Source organism: Canis lupus, chromosome 1 (genome assembly GCF_048164855.1).
Source record: "Canis lupus baileyi chromosome 1, mCanLup2.hap1, whole genome shotgun sequence".
Classification (NCBI taxonomy): Eukaryota; Metazoa; Chordata; class Mammalia; order Carnivora; family Canidae; genus Canis; species Canis lupus.
This window is the reverse complement of record NC_132838.1, coordinates 34,911,571-34,935,249: the sequence shown is the minus strand read 5'-3', so window position 1 is coordinate 34,935,249 and position 23,679 is coordinate 34,911,571. Positions and strand designations below refer to the sequence as shown.

Here is a 23,679-nt window from a genome sequence, read left to right as displayed (position 1 = left end):
TACACAGCTGTAAGAGGGTACATAGGAGGATTAGCACAATAAACACATTCCATATTTTTCATTCAACAAACACTGTGGTACAATACACATGTTTTTCTAGTAAGCATCATCTCATAAGGATATTGGTTAGGAAAATTACAAATTAACAATACAAACCTTTAAAAAAAAAAACAAAATGAGTTAACGTTATTGGGAATTATGTTAATTATTATGTGGCTATTTAACAGAATTATGGGTCTTAGTGCCAGACATTTTAAAGAAGCAATGGATTATGGATTCCTCTTGATATAAATAACCACCTTCCCATGATGCCTTGTCAATACAATTACAAATGGGATTTCGTTACTGATATGAAATCTTCCTATTTCTATATGATCTGAAGGGTGTTTTAGGACTTATTTCATACACACAATTAGCCTTCCTTGCAAACATTCCTAAAATTGAATGTGAAATCTATGAAGTGCTGGCAAAAAGTATTAAATTATTTTAAAATTGTAAACAGCAATAATATGAATCAGGGACACCAATTATGCTTTCTCTATAATCAAGCATCTGCTTTGGTATCTTGCATCTTAAATGAAAAGGGTCCAGTAAAGTTTAGCTTCAAATGAGAATGAAGTTATGCTGAAAACTATGCATGTAATAAAGATAAATGTAAAATTATACACTGCCTACGGCATAGACTCCAGTGAATGTTAATCTTCCAGAATAACATTAGCAGTGGCTTATTTGAGAATGAATATAAAGAATTTTATCTTTTGAAATCATTCTGGCTTTAAACTAAACAAAAAGAAGAACGCTTGAAAGAAAATGGGATGAAGAATATGCTCTTTCTATAAAGCTGCTCTCCATTTGGAAATGAAACATACCTCCCAGTGTTTGAATTACTTACTGATTCTAATGCATCAGTCCAAAAAGTCAACAGCAGCATTTTTCATTGACTTTTATTAGAGAAGATCACTCCTCCACTCAATTTTATAATAGAATTGTTATTTACATACTCTTAATTTCCTGTGGTCAATTTATTTTTAACGTGTATTCAAAGTAAGACTTTTCTTACTATAGACCCTTCAAAATAAGACTGTATTGTCATATCAAGTTATTCTTCAAAGATGGGTAGGTAGGTAGGTAGATAAATAGTCACCATTACCTCTCAATGTAGGATTTAACTTTGTTTTGCTACCAAGGACATGTTTTACTAGACACCTGCTGCACAAGAAACCCATCTTTCTCAAAATGTATACTTGAGTGACTTTATTCACAATGTCTGAATTGTAATATAGTGTTATATATAAAAAGCAGTACAAAGTCCCACAGTATGCTGCAGACAGAAAATAAAATGGAAAGAAATAGAAACCTATGGAAAATAAATTTTTTGTTATGGAAACAAGAAAAAAAACATAGGTGGTATCCGTAAGGACAAGAAAATAAAATGCTGAATTTTTTTGTTTTAACTGGAAATTAAAAAAATTTCATTAATAGAATACCGATTAAATAAATTAGTATATCAGAAATCTCCATCAACAGAAGACTTGCTAAATTAATGACTAGATAGCCGCATAATGGAATATATCACAGTGTTAAAAAAAGAAAAACAAAAACAAAAACAAAAAGGAAGGTCTCTGGTAATAACAAAAATAAGTACAATGTAGAATGGTATGCAAAATATGTTTTTAGTGTAAAAAGGAGGAAAAATAAGAATCTATTGTCTTGTTTTCCTTTATATGAACAAAGAAATTCAAGGGGAAAAAACAAACAAGAAAAACTTAACAGTGATTTCTAAAGCAGATGGGTTGGTCTCCAAGGAGATGAGCTACAAAGATGGGTAAAATATTTTCACGATATATTTTATTATGCTTTTTGGTTTATGAACCAAATACTCAAACAATTAAATAAAAATATATAATCTATTTTTTAAAACTCTGCTGAAAATGTAGGGATATAATTGTAAATAAAGAGACTTATGAAAACATATTTCTGTTTGTGTGGTACTTTTCGACATTAATAGTGTATTAGGCTTGTCCTTGATTCAAATGCATCTCCCTTTTTAGGAATAAGCATACACCTCCCTTCTAGGTCTATTCATAGTACAGATAAGGGACAATGTCTATGTTTTAGTGTGATCTTTGGATTCAGTTAGCCAGACAATAGAGTCCTTTCCAGATTTCCAGAGCTTAACGATGTCAAATCAAAGAAGAAATTGTACAAGTTCACTTACCCATTCTGCTACCTTGCTCTGTACTTTGACCTCAGGGTGATGAAGGATATTTTGAATCACTATGGAAATTCTATAGACAATTCCATCTGTCCATTGGAAATAGGATTTAGTCCATTAATTATATTTTACAGTCATATAATTATCAATTTAACTTTACAATCACACAATTTAAAAGAAACGCCTTCTGTGGGAGATACAGGTTTCCAGTGATGGAATGAATAAGTCACAGTAATAAAAGGTACAGTACAGAGAATATAGTCAATGGTATTGCAATAGCATTTGTATGATGACAGATGGTAGCTACACTTGTGGTGAGCACAGTATAACATACAGACCTGTCAAATAATTAGGCTATACACCATAACATGTGTCAACTACACTTCAATTAAAAAAAAAACGAAAAAATAAATAAAACACCTTCTACATTTTTCTACAGAAATTTTCTACAGGAAATTTGAGATATTTTGACTTTATGCTGCTCATTGACCTTTGTAACTTCTTAGAAAGAGTTATCAGGAAGCCTGGGTGGCTCAGCACCTGCCTTTGGCCCAGAGCATGATCCTGGAGTCCTGGGATCAAATCCCACATTGGGCTCCCTGCGAGGAGCCTGCTTCTCCCTCTGCCTGTATCTCTGCCTCTCTCTCTCTCTGTGTCTCTTATGAATAAATAAATAAAATCTTTTAAAATATATAAATTAAAAAAGAGAAAGAGGGGATCCCTGGGTGGCGCTGTGGTTTGGCGCCTGCCTTTGGCCCAGGGCGCGATCCTGGAGACCCGAGATCGAATCCCACATCGGGCTCCCAGTGCATGGAGCCTGCTTCTCCCTCTGCCTGTGTCTCTGCCTCTCTCTCTCTCTCTCTCTGTGACTATCATAAATAAATAAAATTTTTTTTTAAAAAAAGAGAAAGAGTTATCAATTAGTTTATTCTTATAAACAATTCATTGCTCCTAAATTATCACCTACACATTTCTTTAATTCTGTATATTTTGGGTATCTACTGTCTGAATTTGTTCATGTACAATTTGATCTCTTATAAGAAGAAATTACCATTATTTTGTACATTATAAAGAATGACAGAGTTTGGAGTATGTAGACTTGAGTGGGATGATGGAGAGAAGCTAACCTGAAAGAGAACAAACAGGTACGTAACATGTTTGGTGCTCTCGACCCCCTAGTCTTCCTTTCCTCTTTCCCCTCCTCAATACAGCATTTACTTCTACGAAATCATTTACCAGATTTTTCATCAAAATTCCATAAATATAGTTGCTTGTATCAAAGTAAATGGGGTAAAGAGAGAATATTTGCAGACAGAATTTTAACTGGACTACATTGCTTTTAAAAGAAAACCTTATGTGAGAAGAAGGTTCCGCTTTTTTCTTTTTGGGATAATCTTTAAAGTAGTCTGATGCTTTTTTTTTTTTGTAAATGCAAATTGAAGTCACCAGCCAGGGTTTGCTAAATATCTCTATGTGTGTGTTATAGGGTACCTTACTAGAAGTAGCTAATAAGAAAAATATCATTTTAAAATAAGGTAGGTTATACAGAGGAAAAAAACCTGAATCTCCATTGTTGTCAGTCATCTTTCTTCATGCTTATAATCTGGTAAATCTTAAGTAAAAGAAGCAGAGAAAACGTAGAAATATATAATCAAAACAATGTTTTGGAGTAGATTTAATTTTAAAAGTTAGGAAATCAGTAGAAAAAGTACAAAACTCTGCCTCTGGAAACCCCTGTATCTACCAAAATGCAAATTCCGGTCCCACTACTTTTAAAGGAGTGCTTTTCCCATGTGGGGTCAGAATCTCATGCTAAAAATGTTGCCACTCCCAAATATAGTAATATATGAAATTGGTACAATCCCAAGGACAAGTGGGTTTAACTTATCCAGACTAGGTTATTTCAGCTTCTAAAGCTCCTTAGGTATTTTAATAATGTTGATTTTATGTTCCTCTAAAAATATTCTGAATTTAAATTTTAAATTTATTCTGAATTTAAATTTCAGAACAAATGATAATAATTCAGATTTAAAAACCTTTTTCAGACTCTGTATGTCATCATATCAAATAATGGGCATGCCCAATGACTCAGGAGAAATTCAAAGTGCAGAGGTCCAAGAATTATTCCAAGACCCTAAGGATATTCTGTTAATATTCACTGGTATCAGCAGAGTAGCTGAAGAGCCACCACTAGATGGAGACCTAAAGCATGTGTTTAAGATTAGTAATCTTTCCTTCTCAGGAAAATATTGCAAAATACTAAAAATCATTATTTTTAATCACTGACATTTCTGAAATGTTCTGGAAATATTTAAGATATTCTTCTTTAAATTTTAAATATTTCCTGCCTCCATTTTTTCAATCTGCTCTTATTTATATGTGAGAAAGACATACAATATCAGAGACAGCCTAAATCAATTTATAAATATAGCACTTTCCCTCAAGTTAAATTGCTTATGGCAAATAAAATATGTTTTCTCATGCTATAGATTCTCTCATGCTATATATCATGCTCAATTAGTCTCTCTTCAAAAGCCTTGGAATGAGATATTTATATACTCGGCAGAGTCTACTTGTTATACTTACTTAAAATTTCTGAATAATGTAGACAATAACTAAACATAAGAAATGTCCAGGGGTGAACTGTCAAAGCGAGATAAAATATCAACCAAAGAATTGGTAGGAAGGGTTTTGGGTTGCAAGAAAATAATTGGTTTAAGCATTGCTGTTGTAGAAGATCATAATTAAAACGTATTGATTCAGGCTCCCCAACCCCGTAGCAAGGGGTCTTCTACAGATGTAACAACTCCCACAGTGTCTCAATTTTAGAAAAGCTAATAACAAATTTTCATATATTCCAGAGACTTCAAAAGCTATTTTATTGTCCTAATAATGATATTTAAGCCAGCAGAATTCGTGACAGACATTTCTTGGGAGGGGAAAAAGAAGTATTTAAGAGTATATCCATTTTCCAATTAGATAACTCTTTCAGCCATGCAGAACCTCAAAGTACAAATCTTTGCTTGCCACTACAGATGCCGTGTCAAAACAGTATTCCTGTCTATGGGTCTTTCTCCAACTAATCATTTTTTTTGAACTGTCTTAACATTCTTTTCAGGGTTTCTTAGAAGATATAGAAATGACACTCCTTATTTATTCTATACTCAAGGGGGAAATACAGGTTTCAAAAAGTAGATTTTAAAATATTAATTTGAAAAGACGATGTTGAAAATAAATCACATGTTATTTTGGAGTCAAAATTATTTCTTTGAACTACTGATGAGGCAATTACCACATGACAGTAGTATTTATAAGTGGAGTCCTGCTCTCCTAAACACATGATTTCCTTAGATAACTGGCATATAAAGCCGGATTGATTGTCCAATTGATACACATATCCAGAGAGTATTTTTTTCTTTGAGTAGTTAAATGTATGTTAAGAAATTAGAAACAGTGATGCAATTAATACCTGTAAGCTAGGTTTTTAGAAAAATAAGGACTAAGGGGGTTAGTTCCTTACTTGGGTTATTTGTGATGACCCCACAAAATTTAATATTCAGTGGCACTGAAACGATGCTTCAGGCAGAGAAGATACCATCTGGCCCAAGAGCTTTCTTTAAGAATGTAATGTAAGGGGGGGAGGAGCAAGATGGCGGAAGAGCAGGGTCTCCAAATCACCTGTCTCCACCAAACTACCTAGAAAACCTTCAAATTATCCTGAAAATCTATGAATTCGGCCTGAGATTTAAAGAGAGACCAGCTGGAATGCAACAGTGAGGAGAGTTCGCGCTTCTATCAAGGTAGGAAGACGGGGAAAAAGAAATAAAGAAACAAAGGCCTCCAAGGGGGAGGGGCCCCGCGAGGAGCCGGGCTGAGGCCGGGGCGAGGGTCCCCAGGACAGGAGAGCCCCGTCCCGGAGGAGCAGGAGCTGCACCGACCTTCCCGGGCGGAAAGGGGCTCGTGGGGAGTTGGAGCAGGACCCAGGAGGGCGGGGATGCCCTCGGGCTCCCCGGGACAGTAACAGAGCAACTGCGCGCCCAGGAGAGTGCGCCGAGCTCCCTAAGGGCTGCAGCGCGCACAGCGGGACCCGGCGGGACCGGAGCAGCTCGGGGGGGGGGCTCGGGGGGGGGGCTCGGGCGGCAGCTCCGCGGAGGGGGCTGCGCGGCCCCGGGAGCAGCTCGGAGGGGCTCGGGCAGAGGAAGAGGCTCCGTGCGGAGGGGGCTGCGCGGTTCCAGGAGCAGCTCGGAGGGGCTCGGGCGGCGGCTCCGCGGAGGGGGTTGCGCGGCCCGGGAGCGCGAATCCACCAGCGCAGGCTCCGGAGCACAGGGCGCCGGGACACAGCCCAGGATCCGGCCTCCCCCGGGACAGACAGAGGCCGGGAGGGCCCAGGACAGCAAGGAGGCTCCTGCCCCAGCTGAGCAGATCAGCGGCCCCGCCCCGGAGCATCCAGGCCCTGCAGACGGAGAGCTCCGGAGTTCCAGGTTTCCAGAGCTGCCCCGCCACTGGGGCTGTTCCTCCTGCGGCCTCACGGGGTAAACAACCCCCACTGAGCCCTGCACCAGGCAGGGGCACAGCAGCTCCCCCAACTGCTAACACCTGAAAATCAGCACAACAGGCCCCTCCCCCAGAACACCAGCTAGACTGACAACTTCCAGGAGAAGCCAAGGGACTTAAAGAACACAGAATCAGAAGATACTCCCCGGTGGTTCTTTTTTTGTTTGTTTGTTTTTGTTTTTGTTTTTGTTTTGTTTTGCTTTTTGATTTGTTTCCTTCCCCCACCCCTTTTTCTCCTTTCTTTTTCTTTCTCTTTTTCTTCTTTTTTTTTTTCGTTTTTTTTTCGCTTGTCTTTTCTTTCCTTCTTTCTCTCCTCTCTTTTTCTCTTTTTCCCAATACAACTTGCTTTTGGCCACTCTGCACTGAGCAAAATGACTAGAAGGAAAACCTCACCTCAAAAGAAAGATTCAGAAACAGTCCTCTCTCCCACAGAGTTACAAAATCTGGATTACAATTCAATGTCAGAAAGCCAATTCAGAAGCACTATTATACAGCTACTGGTGGCTCTAGAAAAAAGTATAAAGGACTCAAGAGACTTCATGACTGCAGAATTTAGAGCTAATCAGGCAGAAATTAAAAATCAATTGAATGAGATGCAATCCAAACTAGAAGTCCTAACGACGAGGGTTAACGAGGTGGAAGAACGAGTGAGTGACCTAGAAGACAAGTTGATAGCAAAGAGGGAAACTGAGGAAAAAAGAGACAAACAATTAAAAGACCATGAAGATAGATTAAGGGAAATAAACGACAGCCTGAGGAAGAAAAACCTACGTTTAATTGGGGTTCCCGAGGGCGCCGAAAGGGACAGAGGGCCAGAATATGTATTTGAACAAATTCTAGCTGAAAACTTTCCTAATCTGGGAAGGGAAACAGGCATTCAGATCCAGGAAATAGAGAGATCCCCCCCTAAAATCAATAAAAACCGTTCAACACCTCGACATTTAATTGTGAAGCTTGCAAATTCCAAAGATAAAGAGAAGATCCTTAAAGCAGCAAGAGACAAGAAATCCCTGACTTTTATGGGGAGGAGTATTAGGGTAACAGCAGACCTCTCCACAGAGACCTGGCAGGCCAGAAAGGGCTGGCAGGATATATTCAGGGTCCTAAATGAGAAGAACATGCAACCAAGAATCCTTTATCCAGCAAGGCTCTCATTCAAAATGGAAGGAGAGATAAAGAGCTTCCAAGACAGGCAGCAACTAAAAGAATATGTGACCTCCAAACCAGCTCTGCAAGAAATTTTAAGGGGGCCTCTTAAAATTCCCCTTTAAGAGGAAGTTCAGTGGAACAGTCCACAAAAACAAAGACTGAATAGATATCATGATGACACTAAACTCATATCTCTCAATAGTAACTCTGAATGTGAACGGGCTTAATGACCCCATCAAAAGGCGCAGGGTTTCAGACTGGATAAAAAAGCAGGACCCATCTATTTGCTGTCTACAAGAGACTCATTTTAGACAGAAGGACACCTGCAGCCTGAAAATAAAAGGTTGGAGAACCATTTACCATTCGAATGGTCCTCAAAAGAAAGCAGGGGTAGCCATCCTTATATCAGATAAACTAAAATTTACCCCAAAGACTGTAGTGAGAGATGAAGAGGGACACTATATCATACTTAAAGGATCTATTCAACAAGAGGACTTAACAATCCTCAATATATATGCTCCGAATGTGGGAGCTGCCAAATATATAAATCAATTATTAACCAAAGTGAAGAAATACTTAGATAATAATACACTTATACTTGGTGACTTCAATCTAGCTCTTTCTATACTCGATAGGTCTTCTAAGCAAAACATCTCCAAAGAAACGAGAGCTTTAAATGATACACTGGACCAGATGGATTTCACAGATATCTACAGAACTTTACATCCAAACTCAACTGAATACACATTCTTCTCAAGCGCACATGGAACTTTCTCCAGAATAGACCACATATTGGGTCACAAATCGGGTCTGAACCGATACCAAAAGATTCGGATTGTCCCCTGCATATTCTCGGACCATAATGCCTTGAAATTAGAACTAAATCACAACAAGAAGTTTGGAAGGGCCTCAAACACATGGAGGTTAAGGACCATCCTGCTAAAAGATAAAAGGGTCAACCAGGAAATTAAGGAAGAATTAAAAAGATTCATGGAAACTAATGAGAATGAAGATACAACCGTTCAAAATCTTTGGGATGCAGCAAAAGCAGTCCTAAGGGGGAAATACATCGCAATACAAGCATCCATTCAAAAACTGGAAAGAACTCAAATACAAAAGCTAACCTTACACATAAAGGAGCTAGAGAAAAAACAGCAAATAGATCCTACACCCAAGAGAAGAAGGGAGTTAATAAAGATTCGAGCAGAACTCAACGAAATCGAGACCAGAAGAACTGTGGAACAGATCAACAGAACCAGGAGTTGGTTCTTTGAAAGAATTAATAAGATAGATAAACCATTAGCCAGCCTTATTAAAAAGAAGAGAGAGAAGACTCAAATTAATAAAATCATGAATGAGAAAGGAGAGATCACTACCAACACCAAGGAAATACAAACGATTTTAAAAACATATTATGAACAGCTATACGCCAATAAATTAGGCAATCTAGAAGAAATGGACGCATTCCTGGAAAGCCACAAACTACCAAAACTGGAACAGGAAGAAATAGAAAACCTGAACAGGCCAATAACCAGGGAAGAAATTGAAGCAGTCATCAAAAACCTCCCAAGACACAAGAGTCCAGGGCCAGATGGCTTCCCAGGAGAATTTTATCAAACGTTTAAAGAAGAAATCATACCTATTCTCCTAAAGCTGTTTGGAAAGATAGAAAGAGATGGAGTACTTCCAAATTCGTTCTATGAAGCCAGCATCACCTTAATTCCAAAGCCAGACAAAGACCCCGCCAAAAAGGAGAATTACAGACCAATATCCCTGATGAACATGGATGCAAAAATTCTCAACAAGATACTGGCCAATAGGATCCAACAGTACATTAAGAAAATTATTCACCATGACCAAGTAGGATTTATCCCTGGGACACAAGGCTGGTTCAACACCCGTAAAACAATCAATGTGATTCATCATATCAGCAAGAGAAAAACCAAGAACCATATGATCCTCTCATTGGATGCAGAGAAAGCATTTGACAAAATACAGCATCCATTCCTGATCAAAACTCTTCAGAGTGTAGGGATAGAGGGAACATTCCTCGACATCTTAAAAGCCATCTATGAAAAGCCCACAGCAAATATCATTCTCAATGGGGAAGCACTGGGAGCCTTTCCCCTAAGATCAGGAACAAGACAGGGATGTCCACTCTCACCACTGCTATTCAACATAGTACTGGAAGTCCTAGCCTCAGCAATCAGACAACAAAAAGACATTAAAGGCATCCAAATTGGCAAAGAAGAAGTCAAACTCTCCCTCTTCGCCGATGACATGATACTCTACATAGAAAACCCAAAAGTTTCCACCCCAAGATTGCTAGAACTCATACAGCAATTCGGTAGCGTGGCAGGATACAAAATCAATGCCCAGAAGTCAGTGGCATTTCTATACACTAACAATGAGACTGAAGAAAGAGAAATTAAGGAGTCAATCCCATTTACAATTGCACCCAAAAGCATAAGATACCTAGGAATAAACCTCACCAAAGATGTAAAGGATCTATACCCTCAAAACTATAGAACACTTCTGAAAGAAATTGAGGAAGACACAAAGAGATGGAAAAATATTCCATGCTCATGGATTGGCAGAATTAATATTGTGAAAATGTCAATGTTACCCAGGGCAATATACACGTTTAATGCAATCCCTATCAAAATACCATGGACTTTCTTCAGAGAGTTAGAACAAATTATTTTAAGATTTGTGTGGAATCAGAAAAGACCCCGAATAGCCAGGGGAATTTTAAAAAAGAAAACCATATCTGGGGGCATCACAATGCCAGATTTCAGGTTGTACTACAAAGCTGTGGTCATCAAGACAGTGTGGTACTGGCACAAAAACAGACACATAGATCAGTGGAACAGAATAGAGAATCCAGAAGTGGACCCTGAACTTTATGGGCAACTAATATTCGATAAAGGAGGAAAGACTATCCATTGGAAGAAAGACAGTCTCTTCAATAAATGGTGCTGGGAAAATTGGACATCCACATGCAGAAGAATGAAACTAGACCACTCTCTTGCACCATACACAAAGATAAACTCAAAATGGATGAAAGATCTAAATGTGAGACAAGATTCCATCAAAATCCTAGAGAAGAACACAGGCAACACCCTTTTTGAACTCGGCCATAGTAACTTCTTGCAAGATACATCCACGAAGGCAAAAGAAACAAAAGCAAAAATGAACTATTGGGACTTCATCAAGATAAGAAGCTTTTGCACAGCAAAGGATACAGTCAACAAAACTCAAAGACAACCTACAGAATGGGAGAAGATATTTGCAAATGACATATCAGATAAAGGGCTAGTTTCCAAGATCTATAAAGAACTTCTTAAACTCAACACCAAAGAAACAAACAATCCAATCATGAAATGGGCAAAAGACATGAACAGAAATCTCACAGAGGAAGACATAGACATGGCCAACATGCACATGAGAAAATGCTCTGCATCACTGGCCATCAGGGAAATACAAATCAAAACCACGATGAGATACCACCTCACACCAGTGAGAATGGGGAAAATTAACAAGGCAGGAAACAACAAATGTTGGAGAGGATGTGGAGAAAAGGGAACCCTCATACACTGTTGGTGGGAATGTGAACTGGTGCAGCCACTCTGGAAAACTGTGTGGAGGTTCCTCAAACAGTTAAAAATAGACCTGCCCTACGACCCAGCAATTGCACTGCTGGGGATTTACCCCAAAGATACAGATGCAATGAAACGCCGGGACACCTGCACCCCGATGTTTATAGCAGCAATGGCCACGATAGCCAAATTGTGGAAGGAGCCTCGGTGTCCAACGAAAGATGAATGGATAAAGAAGATGTGGTTTATGTATACAATGGAATATTACTCAGCTATTAGAAATGACAAATACCCACCATTTGCTTCAACGTGGATGGAACTGGAGGGTATTATGCTGAGTGAAGTAAGTCAGTCGGAGAAGGACAAACATTATATGTTCTCATTCATTTGGGGAATATAAATAATAGTGAAAGGGAATATAAGGGAAGGGGGAAGAAATGTGTGGGAAATATCAGAAAGGGAGACAGAACGTAAAGACTGCTAACTCTGGGAAACGAACTAGGGGTGGTGGAAGGGGAGGAGGGCGGGGGGTGGGAGTGAATGGGTGACGGGCACTGGGTGTTATTCTGTATGTTAGTAAATTGAACACCAATTAAAAAAAAAAAATTAAAAAAAAAAAAAAAAAGAATGTAATGTAAAAGGTGCAAATGTTATTGGTGAGAATACCTAGATTATCCATTACATACTGAAATATCTCTTTATGAAAAGTAACCTAAAGATTTTCCTAGTATACAATCTGAAGTATCAAATATAGGTCCTATTGAAGATAACAAAAAGAAGTTTTCATAGAGAAACAGGAACACTTCACAAAGTCTAGGAAGACAAATTTCCCTGATACATGGAAGAAATGTCTGATTATCAAATAATCTCAACCCCTGCCCCTCCCCACACCAGCATATCGTCACTGACAGACCCAGCAAAACTCTTTGATAATCCAGAATTTAAAGGACTGGATAAATTAGATGACAAATTTGATAGTTGTGCCTATCTTTCTTACAATGAATAAAAAACAGGATTCTCTAACAGATCATAAACCTGAGAATGTTTACTGTGTCAGTTTCCTGAAGAATAAGAAAAGTATATCTAGGGGATCCCTGGGTGGCTCAGCGGTTTAGCGCCTGCCTTTGGCCCAGGGCATGATCCTGGAATCCCAGGATCAAGTCCCACATGGGGCTCTCTGCATGGAGCCTGCTTCTCTCTCTGCCTCTCTCTCTCTCTCTCTGTGTCTCTCATGAATAAATAAATAAAATATTTTTTTAAAAAAAGGAAATCTGGAATTGCTGACAGCATGTAAATGATTTGGAGAGTACAAGACACGGAATTAAATCCCATTTATTCACAAGGTGAATGAGTAATTCTCTTTCCAATTATTTCTAATTTGACTACATCAAAGAAAAAAATTAATTAGATTACAGTCTTACACTTTGTTACTCTCCCTTTTTAAAAAGATAATGAAGGCTTCAGGCATAGATATATGAGAAAGCAATAGGATATAGGGAGAATTCAATAACATTGTTTTCATAATATGTATTCTCACTTTTCTATTTTACAACAAACAGTACTGGTTTTACAATAGCGATATCAATTTTCCCATATAAATGCAAATATTTAAGTAAAAATATGCGCCAATTAAAAAACTATTAAATCAATAGCAGAGGTGGTTCAAGGATATGGTAAAAATTGTTATGACAGTACACAGATTTGAATACACAATTTTGAGACTATTTCTACCACACGATGATTTTTGAATATTTTTAATGCTAGGATTATATTTTTATCGAGAATCATCTAAATTAGATTTTTTTCCTTTCATGTAGTCAAGTCAAACCATTTTAACTGATTCTAACATTTGCTGGCTTTGTTGAAACTCCAATGAAGGTTATGACGCAGACAGAGATGGCTGAACAAGGCTTTCTTCAAGAATGTCAGAAATGACATGATTGAGTGAATACAGCTCCACTCCACCAAGTCAAGGACTCTGAAGCATCACATAAACGTTCTTGGGCAGTAGAGGATGTGCCAGTCCTGGAGGGAGAATGCCACAGAGGCTCTTTGTATGACCATACAAAGAGCGAAATACTTAGTTAGAATTATAATATTCCCATCTACTGGCTGGAGTCCATATGAAATACGCGCTGGGAACTTCAGCTGTCGCTGCTTTCCTGGGGGTTGCTGGAATGTTTGCCCCATCATAAATCTCCTTGGTGTAACTACCAGAATAACCATAAACACTTCCCTGAATCGATGTCTTTATAATCCTAGTGAAATTTATATCTATGTTTCATGTAAAATATTCCATACTTCCAATTTAAATGTCCTTACAGAGGAAGTTGGTGTAACCCCCAGAGCCAAAGGAAAAATGAACTATGTGGGTTTCTTTTCTCTATTATATTACAGATGTTTTGGCCTCACAAGTTAAATAATATTGAGAAAATTCATTTGTTTCAAATAGCTCATATTTGAGAATATTACTGTCTGTTAGGCAATGGTGCAGTCACCTGATTGGAATTTCTCTTTTCTAGGAGAAACTTAAATCATTTACTCTGAATTGCCAAAAGGCTATGTAGTCCATATAGGTAGCAGACTAAATAACTCACATTACCTTGCATTTTCTCTGCTCATTTCTCACATCATATAACTGCTGTATTTGCAAATTACAAATAATATAAATAGAAATATATATATGGAAAAAAAGGCAGGAAGTATTAGCACTTAAATTGAAATTCTGTCAGCCAAAAATTGACTTAGTTGATATGCAATCACATTCTAACCATTATTTCTCAACAAGTAAAAACAGAGAGCAAAGTATTACCATGTAAATTGATCTAAATGTCACGAACGTTTAAGCATAAAGTTGGCTTCAGGGAAAAATTACATTACTAGCATAATTTAGTTTCCTGAAATTATGAAATTCTTTAAAAAATTAGTTTCCTGCAGAGAATAATCTGACAAAATACAAGAATATTTTTTTCAGATACTAGACACTAGCAAATTAATTCCTTTTAATTAAATGCTTTCTTTGAAAGCAATTTTAGGTAAAAGTGTGTAAGAGTAGTACTGGAAATGTACTCATTCCACTGGTCATTAGGATAAAGGAACTCAAGGGAGTCAGGTGATATTTATTTACAAATAAATCTTACAAATATACAAATGTAACTATTTCAATAACAGAAATTTTGTTTGAACATTTGATATTCCCATTCTTAAAATATAATATTTTATCACATCAGACATACTACAAATATAAAAGGTAATGATTTCTTACCATTCCTTTGTTTATCGATTCTATTAGTAACAGGCATGTTAGTGGTGACAGTGGGTGGTGTAGTACTAGGAGAGTCTACAGTAGCTGGTAATAAAGATGAGAAAGATGTAATTTTGCAAGGGCCACATGACAGTTAATATGGATGAGCAATCTATAATTAATGAATGAAAATATATAGAGGAGGAATAGAAACCATTTCTTGCTACTAAATACAAAACAGACTCTAGGGTTACAATGCATAACATGAAGCAATGTTTTCTATGGCACATTAAGAATCACTTCATACAGCCTTTGGTGTCACACAAGACACCAAAGAGTGTCTTGCACACTCTTGCACAAGAGTTTAGACAAGAGTGTCTTGCATACTCTTGCACAAGAGTTTGGAGCTGATGCCAAAGAATAGAAGGAAGAATGTTCAGATTCTACACCCATGTCTGCCATTTAACAGGCTGATGACCACAGAGTAAATTACTAAATCTTTCTAGAACTCAATTTCCTAAGTCTATAAAAAGGAAAGGTTCCATAAGGTAGTCTGTATTGCACCTATCAGTTTGAAAATGATCTAAACTAAGTCTTCTACTGACTAAAGAAGTAAAGTCTCAAAGGAAAATGTATCTTCTCCTTGAGAAGATACATGACAGAAAAACAAAAGAGAATGAAATGTTTATATAGAATATAAATGTATAGAATCATCTACAGATCCCAATAACTCTACTAAATGTTGATGGATAAAACGGATTTCATAAGGACAAACCTTAGAGGGAAGATATTTTCAAGGCATTATAGTTATGATTCTTATACTATTAAAACTTTCAAAGATTAAACCCTTATGTAATGCTTTAATATCTTTCTAAGGGATTCTGGAAGAGCTATATAGGTAGTAAAATAACTATACACACAATTTCCCTTTAGTTTTTCTTAGGAGTATGTTTGTATTAGATGACCATTCATATGTACAATGATCATCTGTTATATATTTCAACTTACCTAAATTTAAAACATTTACACGACTATATATTAAGTGATTAAGCGATTATGATTATGATTACCTTCTTGAAGTAAAATTCTTTGATTCAAAATATGCATCCTTAACTAAAATAATTTTCAATTCTAAAGTAATGTAAAATTCTTAAAAATGGGGATCCTTTTTGAAGTCTTTATTTTTTTAAATTCTGATCAATTATATTTATCTTAGTGCAAAAATACATCAATGAATTTAAACATGTTTTTGGTCATTTAGGACATGGTGGGGGGGGGGGGGGAGAATGCTGGGCATCTGATCTTTGACCCAAGGAATCAGTACTATAGGTACCTCAGGTTAAAACAAAACAAAAAAAAATTTAAAAAACCCTTCAGATCTTGAGCTAGGCAAAATTAAGGTTTCTTTCTATTTTATTTATCTATTTTAAAACTATAGTGAGTTTGTGGAAATTATGTAATGACTTTATTTTCATAGATCATTCATCAGTAATAATAACAAGAAATAGTATCTCAAAAAAGAAGCAAACAATGCCGAACTACATCCCTTCTCCCTGACTACTCCCATACTGGAATCACAGAAAAGAGCTTAGATTTCTATCTATTTAGAAGCACTTCTAACCCATCACTCTCAGGATATGATCCTCTTAATAAGAGATTCAGCTTTTTCAAAAGGCATTGTCATGATTCTTAATGTGGTACACAGAACATGTTACTTCATAAAGAAATATTTAATAGAATAAATGGATGAAAATGGGCCATAAGTAATTAGGAGGAGCAATGATAAAATTAAAGCAAAATATTTATGTTATTATTTTAAAACTTATATGACTTTATATATTATTAGCATGCAACTATTTAGTACATTATATATAATTGGAATACTGGCCATAATATAGTTATTGTGTATTATAATAATAAAATTACACTAATATTAGTTTAAATATAACTATTTTTATCTTAATACTTAAGTTACATTATGTACCATAAATTGCCTTATGCAGCTTAATTGAATAACTTAATTTTCCCCTTGTTTTTCACACATGAATGCTTTTTCAAAATATTGCATGACTATATTTATACTGGACCTTTGCAATAATCTTGAGAATAAAAAGAGGAAAAAAAATGAAATAAATCCTTGTTTAATAGCATATAATCATTCACATTTAAGAGCCCAGTGCTTTATGGAAATATGGTCATCCAGTGTGTGAATGCATTCTTTCTCCACAGTGTATGTACTGTACACCCACACAACTAAAACACATCCAGAAATTCTTCTGTTTTGCTGGTTTCTGGCTTCTCAAGAGAAAATTAAGATAATAATAAAAATAATTACAACCACATTATCCAAAATAGCAAGTAGGAAATAGACCCCAGAGGACGATGTTGGCTCCCTACCTTGGCAGAGTGTCCCCAAATCTGCACAGTTGGCTAGTTCTGCTGCCGGGAGTGGGATCAGGTAGGAACCTTGATCAATACAGAGGGATTATATAAGTTTGACTTATGATTTAGTGACATTGCCCCCAACCCCTATGAATCTTATGGTTGGTATAACAGGAGTGCCCCTAGATGAGTCCATCAATAATACTCCAACATCAAGAAAGTCTCTTAAGGTCTTTGTATCTTAATTTCCACAAATGTAAAATCAGATTATTGAAGTTTCCCTCAAAATCTTCAATCACTTTATTGGCTATCCACACATGAAAGGAAAAGAAAGGCTACTGCTCGTTAGAGTTTGTGTAAAAAGTCCAGGGACTTTTCATAGGATAAATTATGAAGCTCTGGTAGAAATTCATATAAATAAAGTAATATAAACATCAAAGGTAAGTTTCAAAAGTGAACTTGGATATTACTAATATTCATAAAATGCATATTTTGGGTTCACAAGCACCAGCATATGCCATTTACAATTCCGGAAATATGTTTCTGTGACTTCAGGTTGGTCTTTGTGTCTTTTTCAAGCTTTTTTTTTTTTTTTTTTTTTTTAACTGACTCATCCTCAGCAAGAAACAAGTTTAGAGCTGGTTTTCTAGTAGGAGTAATGGATTTTCTCTGTTCCAGTAAATCTCTGACAGTTAACAGACTTTTACCAATAGGTTGAGACTGAGGAAGATGGGTTCAACTTATCACAAAGCACCCACATTATGCATAAAGACAAGAGAACAAATACAAATATTTGTATACATACACATACACAAATACATAGATTTAGTTTTAAAAAGACATTTCCATAATAGTGATTCTATTCTAATGGTTAAACATTTTCCAAACTGTTCTGTGGGAACAGTACATGAAGGCAGAGCAAGTACGTGATCCAACAAAAGATGTCGTATTAGGTGATTGATGTGCATAAGCGGAAAGCATCCCAACAATTTAACAGAAGCTCATGAATCATGATTTCTTCATTCTCAACTACCTCAGGCACCTAGCCCAAGGAAGGAATCTTCAGAAAAGCCCAACTCTACAGGCAGGTCTGCGATGTGAACTGGCAAGACGCTCTCAACATAGTCATTTACATATTCATTCAACAAAAATGTAATCACTGTTTAGTGTGTGAGGCACATAGGCTAGAATAATACTCTAAGACAGTGTCAGTGCTCTCAGAGAGGCACAAATGGGAAACAGAGTCGCAGTTCTCTGAATGCGTTAAGTGGAAGTACTCAGTGGCTCAAAGGAGGGCATGACCAACAGCTTGATGAGAAGGGAGAAAAGAGAATCCATTACAAAAAAGGATGCCTGTGAATAATATCAGGAGTCACTATACTAATGTAGGGACAAGAAATTAGAAATGGAAATTACTAGCAGAGAGAATTACTGAAATATCAAGATGGCAGTGAAAAGTTCTGGGAACCTGGGTGACATGGCATCACTGGAGTACAGCACAGGAATGATCAGATATATAGGTAATGGATACCAGTGGAGGGCCTAATAGAATGTTGGCATCATGAATAATGGGACTCTGTCTTCCAATAACATATCCCACACACATAGCAGGTGGTTACTCAAGCTTTACCGAATAAATCTCTGGATGCATCATGAATGACTTCCTCTTTCTTAGAGGAAAAGGAAAATATGAAAGGAAACTAAGTGAGAAAATTGGATGTCTTGTATCCATCTTTTTCTTGCCATCCTCATTGTATTCATGATATCAAGTCTAAATTAATAATAGTTTTTATTCTTAATGTATATTCCCTCTTAGTTGGCTATGGAGCCTCAAAGATGGTTTCATTTTTTTTTTTTTAATTTTTTTATTTATTTATGATAGTCACACAGAGAGAGAGAGAGAGGCAGAGACACAGGCAGAGGGAGAAGCAGGCTCCATGCACCGGGAGCCCGACGTGGGATTCGATCCTGGGTCTCCAGGATCGCGCCTTGGGCCAAAGGCAGGCGCTAAACCGCTGCGCCACCCAGGGATCCCTAAAAAATTAAAAAAAAAAAAAAATCAAAGATGGTTTCAAATTTAAATCACTTAGAAAGAAAGAGAAGACTCGGGGATATTTTTCTGGTTTCTAACTTGAGAAACTGGTACATAATGATCTCATAAAAGGAAAGAAGAAATACTAAAGGAAAGCAAACTTAGGTAGGGTGGGATGAATGAGTCCAATAATGGGAACTGAGTGACATCTGGATCCATGGGCAGGTATACAGGTTTCTGTGAGAGGCCTAGCCAAGAAATAATGCCACAGCATCTATAGATGTGTCTGGGATCACTCAAGCTAGGGTAGAGATTAGATGGAACCATAGATATGCCTATTTTTAAGTATCTTATTTTTTTTTAAGAGTTCTAAATCTCAGAAGTAAAAATAGTTCTTATAGAAGGTGGTTTTATAGAATTCAAGTGAAGGAAGTTTCACGGAAGGTGTGGCCATATCATGTACACCAGGAAGGTCAAGAATGATCAAAACCGAGAAGACTTTTAACTTGCATTGGAATTTGGGTAGTAACTGTACAGGAATTAGCTTCAGGAGCGTGGGAATGATGAACTCATGACCATCATTTGAGAAGTGAATGCAAAAAGAGGAAGCCTGGCTATGAAAGAAAACAGAGACAGGGAGAATGACTTTGGAAGATTGAAAACTCAGACAAGTGTACTATGGAAAAAAGGGCAGTTGAGGAGGTAGAAGTTGAGGCCTGCCTTGTCAGGACTGAGGTATAATTTTACCATCAATGTTTTCTGCCCACCATTCTTTCCCATCACTTATACCCACTTCTTGCAGAACCTTACTTCTTTGTTAGGTACTTATATTTTAGTGAGGAATTTCTGAAAACTAAAAAAAAGCTTTAAAACTCAACATGAGGAACTGTCAGCAACTGCAACATTAGGGAAAGAGAGAGAGAGAGAGAGAGACCCTTGCTTGGATGGAGTTCCTGTGCTTCTCAAATTACACACAGTGTTGGCAGTCAAAGGCTCCTTAGGCCACTTCTGACACTGATACAATATCTCTGGAAGACAAAAAGAGATAAGGAGATGGTGTGGGAAAGAAATTTCTAGACTAACTACACTTCCACTGCAGTAGATTAAGGAGCTCCGAGGTGGAAATGAGGAAAGAATCAGTAGAGTTATGATTTAGAGTAAAATATTTAACAATTTTCTTAACATTTCCTCAGTTTCACTGTATGGTAACAAGTATAAATTCCATTTTGTGACATCCTTGTCACAGGAAATTATAACATTCCTCAATATTTAAACCATCGGTTGCCTCTTTTTTGGTATTTACAGTTTAGCAAATTAATAGTTATAAATATTAAATAAACACTGTTTTATGATTCAATATAGCAATAGAAATTAAATCTGAACACTACATGGTATAAGTACAAGTGACATTTATTATTTCATTTTTTGAGATTTTATTTATTTATTTACTTACTTATCTTTTAGGGGTGAGGAGAGAAGCAGAGGGAGAGGAACATGCAGACTCTGCACTAAGTGTGGAGTCTAACATAAAGCTCGATCCCACGACCCTGAGATCAGGATCTGAGCAGAAATCAAGCCAGATACTTAACCAACAGAGCCACCTAGGTGCCCCACAAGTGAAAAATTTAATTGGAAGGAAATTATATTGATAAATGAAAGCTTTATAAATACACCAAATTCCATCGACAAAAACCATAAAATATAAAAAGTATATATACTAACTTTTTATTTCCACCCATTTCATATTTTCAGCATATCTGCATAAAAAAAGTCATTCACACAATCAGTTTTCCTAGGTAGACATGTTTATGAACCAGATTGTTAAGGAAGAAGAGACAATTTTCTTTCCTGGATAATAATATAGTTATTATCAAGGAATTACATTCAGAACGTGACCTAAGTGTGTTCACTGATGTTTGTGGATACCACAGAGGTTTTTAAAGGTACTTGCTTAATATTTAACTGCAAAATTTAGAGGCAAATTTCCTTGAAAATGTACGCACCAGGGATGCCTGGGTGGCTCAGCGGTTGAGCATCTGCCTTTGGCTGAGGTCATGATCCTGGGATCAAGTTCCTCATTAGGCTCTCAGCAGGAAGCCTGCTTCTCTCTCTGCTTATGTCTCTGCCTCTCTCTCTGTGTCTTTCATGAACAAATAAGTAAAATCTTTTTTAAAAAATGTAATCACCGAAAATAAACAGGTGATGAAAAGCTGCAAGCTGTTAATCTTTCTTCTCTGTTGTTCTTCCAAAATCTTGCCACTGAGTCACTATTTACACAGGTTGTGTTAAAAAAAAAGACTGATGTGTGGCCAATAACACATCTTACATTCTACAATAATGAGGAAAAAAATATTACTTTCAATTCCCTCTTTGCAGTTATTACTAAATTGAACTTTATAATTTTTCATAAATATATTTAAAATAATATTATTTCTGGAAGCCATTTATGCTCATAGAGTTTGGATCATCTTCAAAGAATAAAGTCCTTTGTAAAGATAATTTTATTTTTATTATTTAAAAAATAATTCAGTTTATGCAAAAATACTACACTCAATATTTTTTAGGGATGAAAGGAAGGCATCAACAATGAGTCACAGTTTTATGGCTGTGAAGGACAGAAGTGTAACAATTGAAAAAGAAAGTACAGGAATCTGTTGAAGCATTGGTAATCAAGCACAAAACTTTGGAAATGAAAACAAAAGTCAGGACAAATCCAAAAATTTCTAGAAAAGAATAACATAAAGTTGTATACTTACGAATTGTATCTTATCTCTATATCCACAAATGGTTAATAAATGGAAGTGTTTAATAAATGCTTGTAAAATATATGTAGTTTTTTTGAACTTAGACCATTCACTGGGTTATACTGTACCACTCCTCAGGAAAGAGCAGTCATAAGGAAAATAAGTAAAACTGATATAGAAGGCACTGTTTGTTCTTTGTGAAAATTGATGGACATTAGCCAGTATCTAAACTTGAATCATAACACAGGCAAATACTTGCAGTTATAAATAAAGAGTCCATTAAGAAAATCGTCTATCCATGGAGGTCATAAAACTGAATATGTTTAACAAAATTATGTAAATAAAATATATTTAATAAAATAAAATTGAAAAATGAAAAATCTAAGAAAAAGGATTATGCTATAAAATGAAAAAGAGCTACTGCTAAATAAAGCATTTCTTTCTGAAAAAGACTAACAAGATGATCTGTGTTTATTTTTTTATTTTTATTTTTTTGATGATCTGTGTTTAAAAAAAAAAAAAAAAACCCTGCTGAAAATTTCTTAATTAAGGTATACTCCTGAACTAGGCTTAGAATAGTGTAGGATAACAAAACAGCCTAATTCTGAAATTTTTGAAACATTAATTAATAATATGTTGATTTTGGGATCCATCCCTGGGTGGCTCAGTGGTTTAGCACCTGCCTTGAGTCCAGGGCGTGATCCTGGAGTCCCAGGATCATGTCCCACATCGGGCTCCCTGTATGGAGCCTGCTTCTCCCTCTGCCTGTGTCTCTGCCTCTCTCTCTGTGTCTCTCATGAATAAATAAATAAAATTTAAAAAAATAATATGTTGATTTTATTAAGGCAGAAGATATTTACTATTTGAAACAAATGACAGGATGTTTTAATGTTAGATGTAATCAGTTCTGTTTTACCATCTTATTTTCATATTATAATTTACTCAAGCAATAGACCTTTGGAAAATCTGTTCATTCTTCCACAAGTTAAATCTGGAAGTAAAGGTCATATTTAACAGACACTGTCAGTCCAAAGGAATGTTAGGCATGAAATTCTATTTTCCCATTGGTTACTGTACCAATCATTAGTTTTTGGAAATTACTGTTACCATAAACAGCAAGCCAAAATGTTCCAGAAAAAAGGAAAGGTTAAAATGTTAATCAAACAAACCTTTTTCATTTGTTGAAGTTCTGCTTAGCTAACAAGCTTAGATAGCATCTCTCTTACAGGTATTTCCTGCCAGTTAATAAGTGACTAGGGTTATTCAACTCCCAAAGCTGATGACTGAGCAACAGAGAACACCCTCTCCCGTGATGACTCCTGAAACACAGCCCAGGATATCTGAATCCACGGAATCGGGTGTTTAGCGTCATTGTGGAATGTCAAGAAGACCTCTATAAAAATTAAAGGAATTCAAATACACGGACTCAGTGACTTGTGCTACTCTTTTAATGAAATCATTTTGAAAACTTACAGATGACTGAATCAGACAAGCATATGTTCAATGCATCTCAATAATCTTAAGCCTTGGGGAAGGAGTGTTAAAAACAGTGTTAAAAAAAATGTGAGGATATCCAGATAATAAAGCCTGGGGAAGGGGGAGAGGAGATGGGCGTGTCTGTGCACCCACTGCCTTAGCCACTTTTTTTTTTTTTTTTAATTTTCAGTTTTTTGCCCTATATTAAGTGAAGGGACTGGCCTAAGTTGGGATTCCCAAGCAGAAATGCCTATTGGGGGGAAATCGGGGGGTGCATGGATGGC

General features: G+C 36.5%; 1 protein-coding gene across 6 annotated transcripts in view; it reads right to left on the bottom strand.

Moving 5' to 3' along the window:
- Nucleotides 1-23,679, bottom strand: part of ADGRG6 (adhesion G protein-coupled receptor G6) — a 145,200-nt gene that overhangs the window by 48,937 nt on the left and 72,584 nt on the right. For 4 of the 6 annotated variants that reach the window (XM_072825892.1, XM_072825884.1, XM_072825868.1 and 1 more), the window contains exons 5-7: nt 17,159-17,227; nt 14,783-14,866; nt 2,219-2,304 (exon numbers count right to left, since the gene is read on the bottom strand). In XM_072825892.1, the coding sequence (XP_072681993.1) occupies nt 2,219-2,304; nt 14,783-14,866; nt 17,159-17,227 (239 nt within the window). The remainder of the gene's footprint in view (nt 1-2,218; nt 2,305-14,782; nt 14,867-17,158; nt 17,228-23,679) is intronic. The other 2 variants (XM_072825877.1, XM_072825897.1) reach the window with 1 other exon arrangement.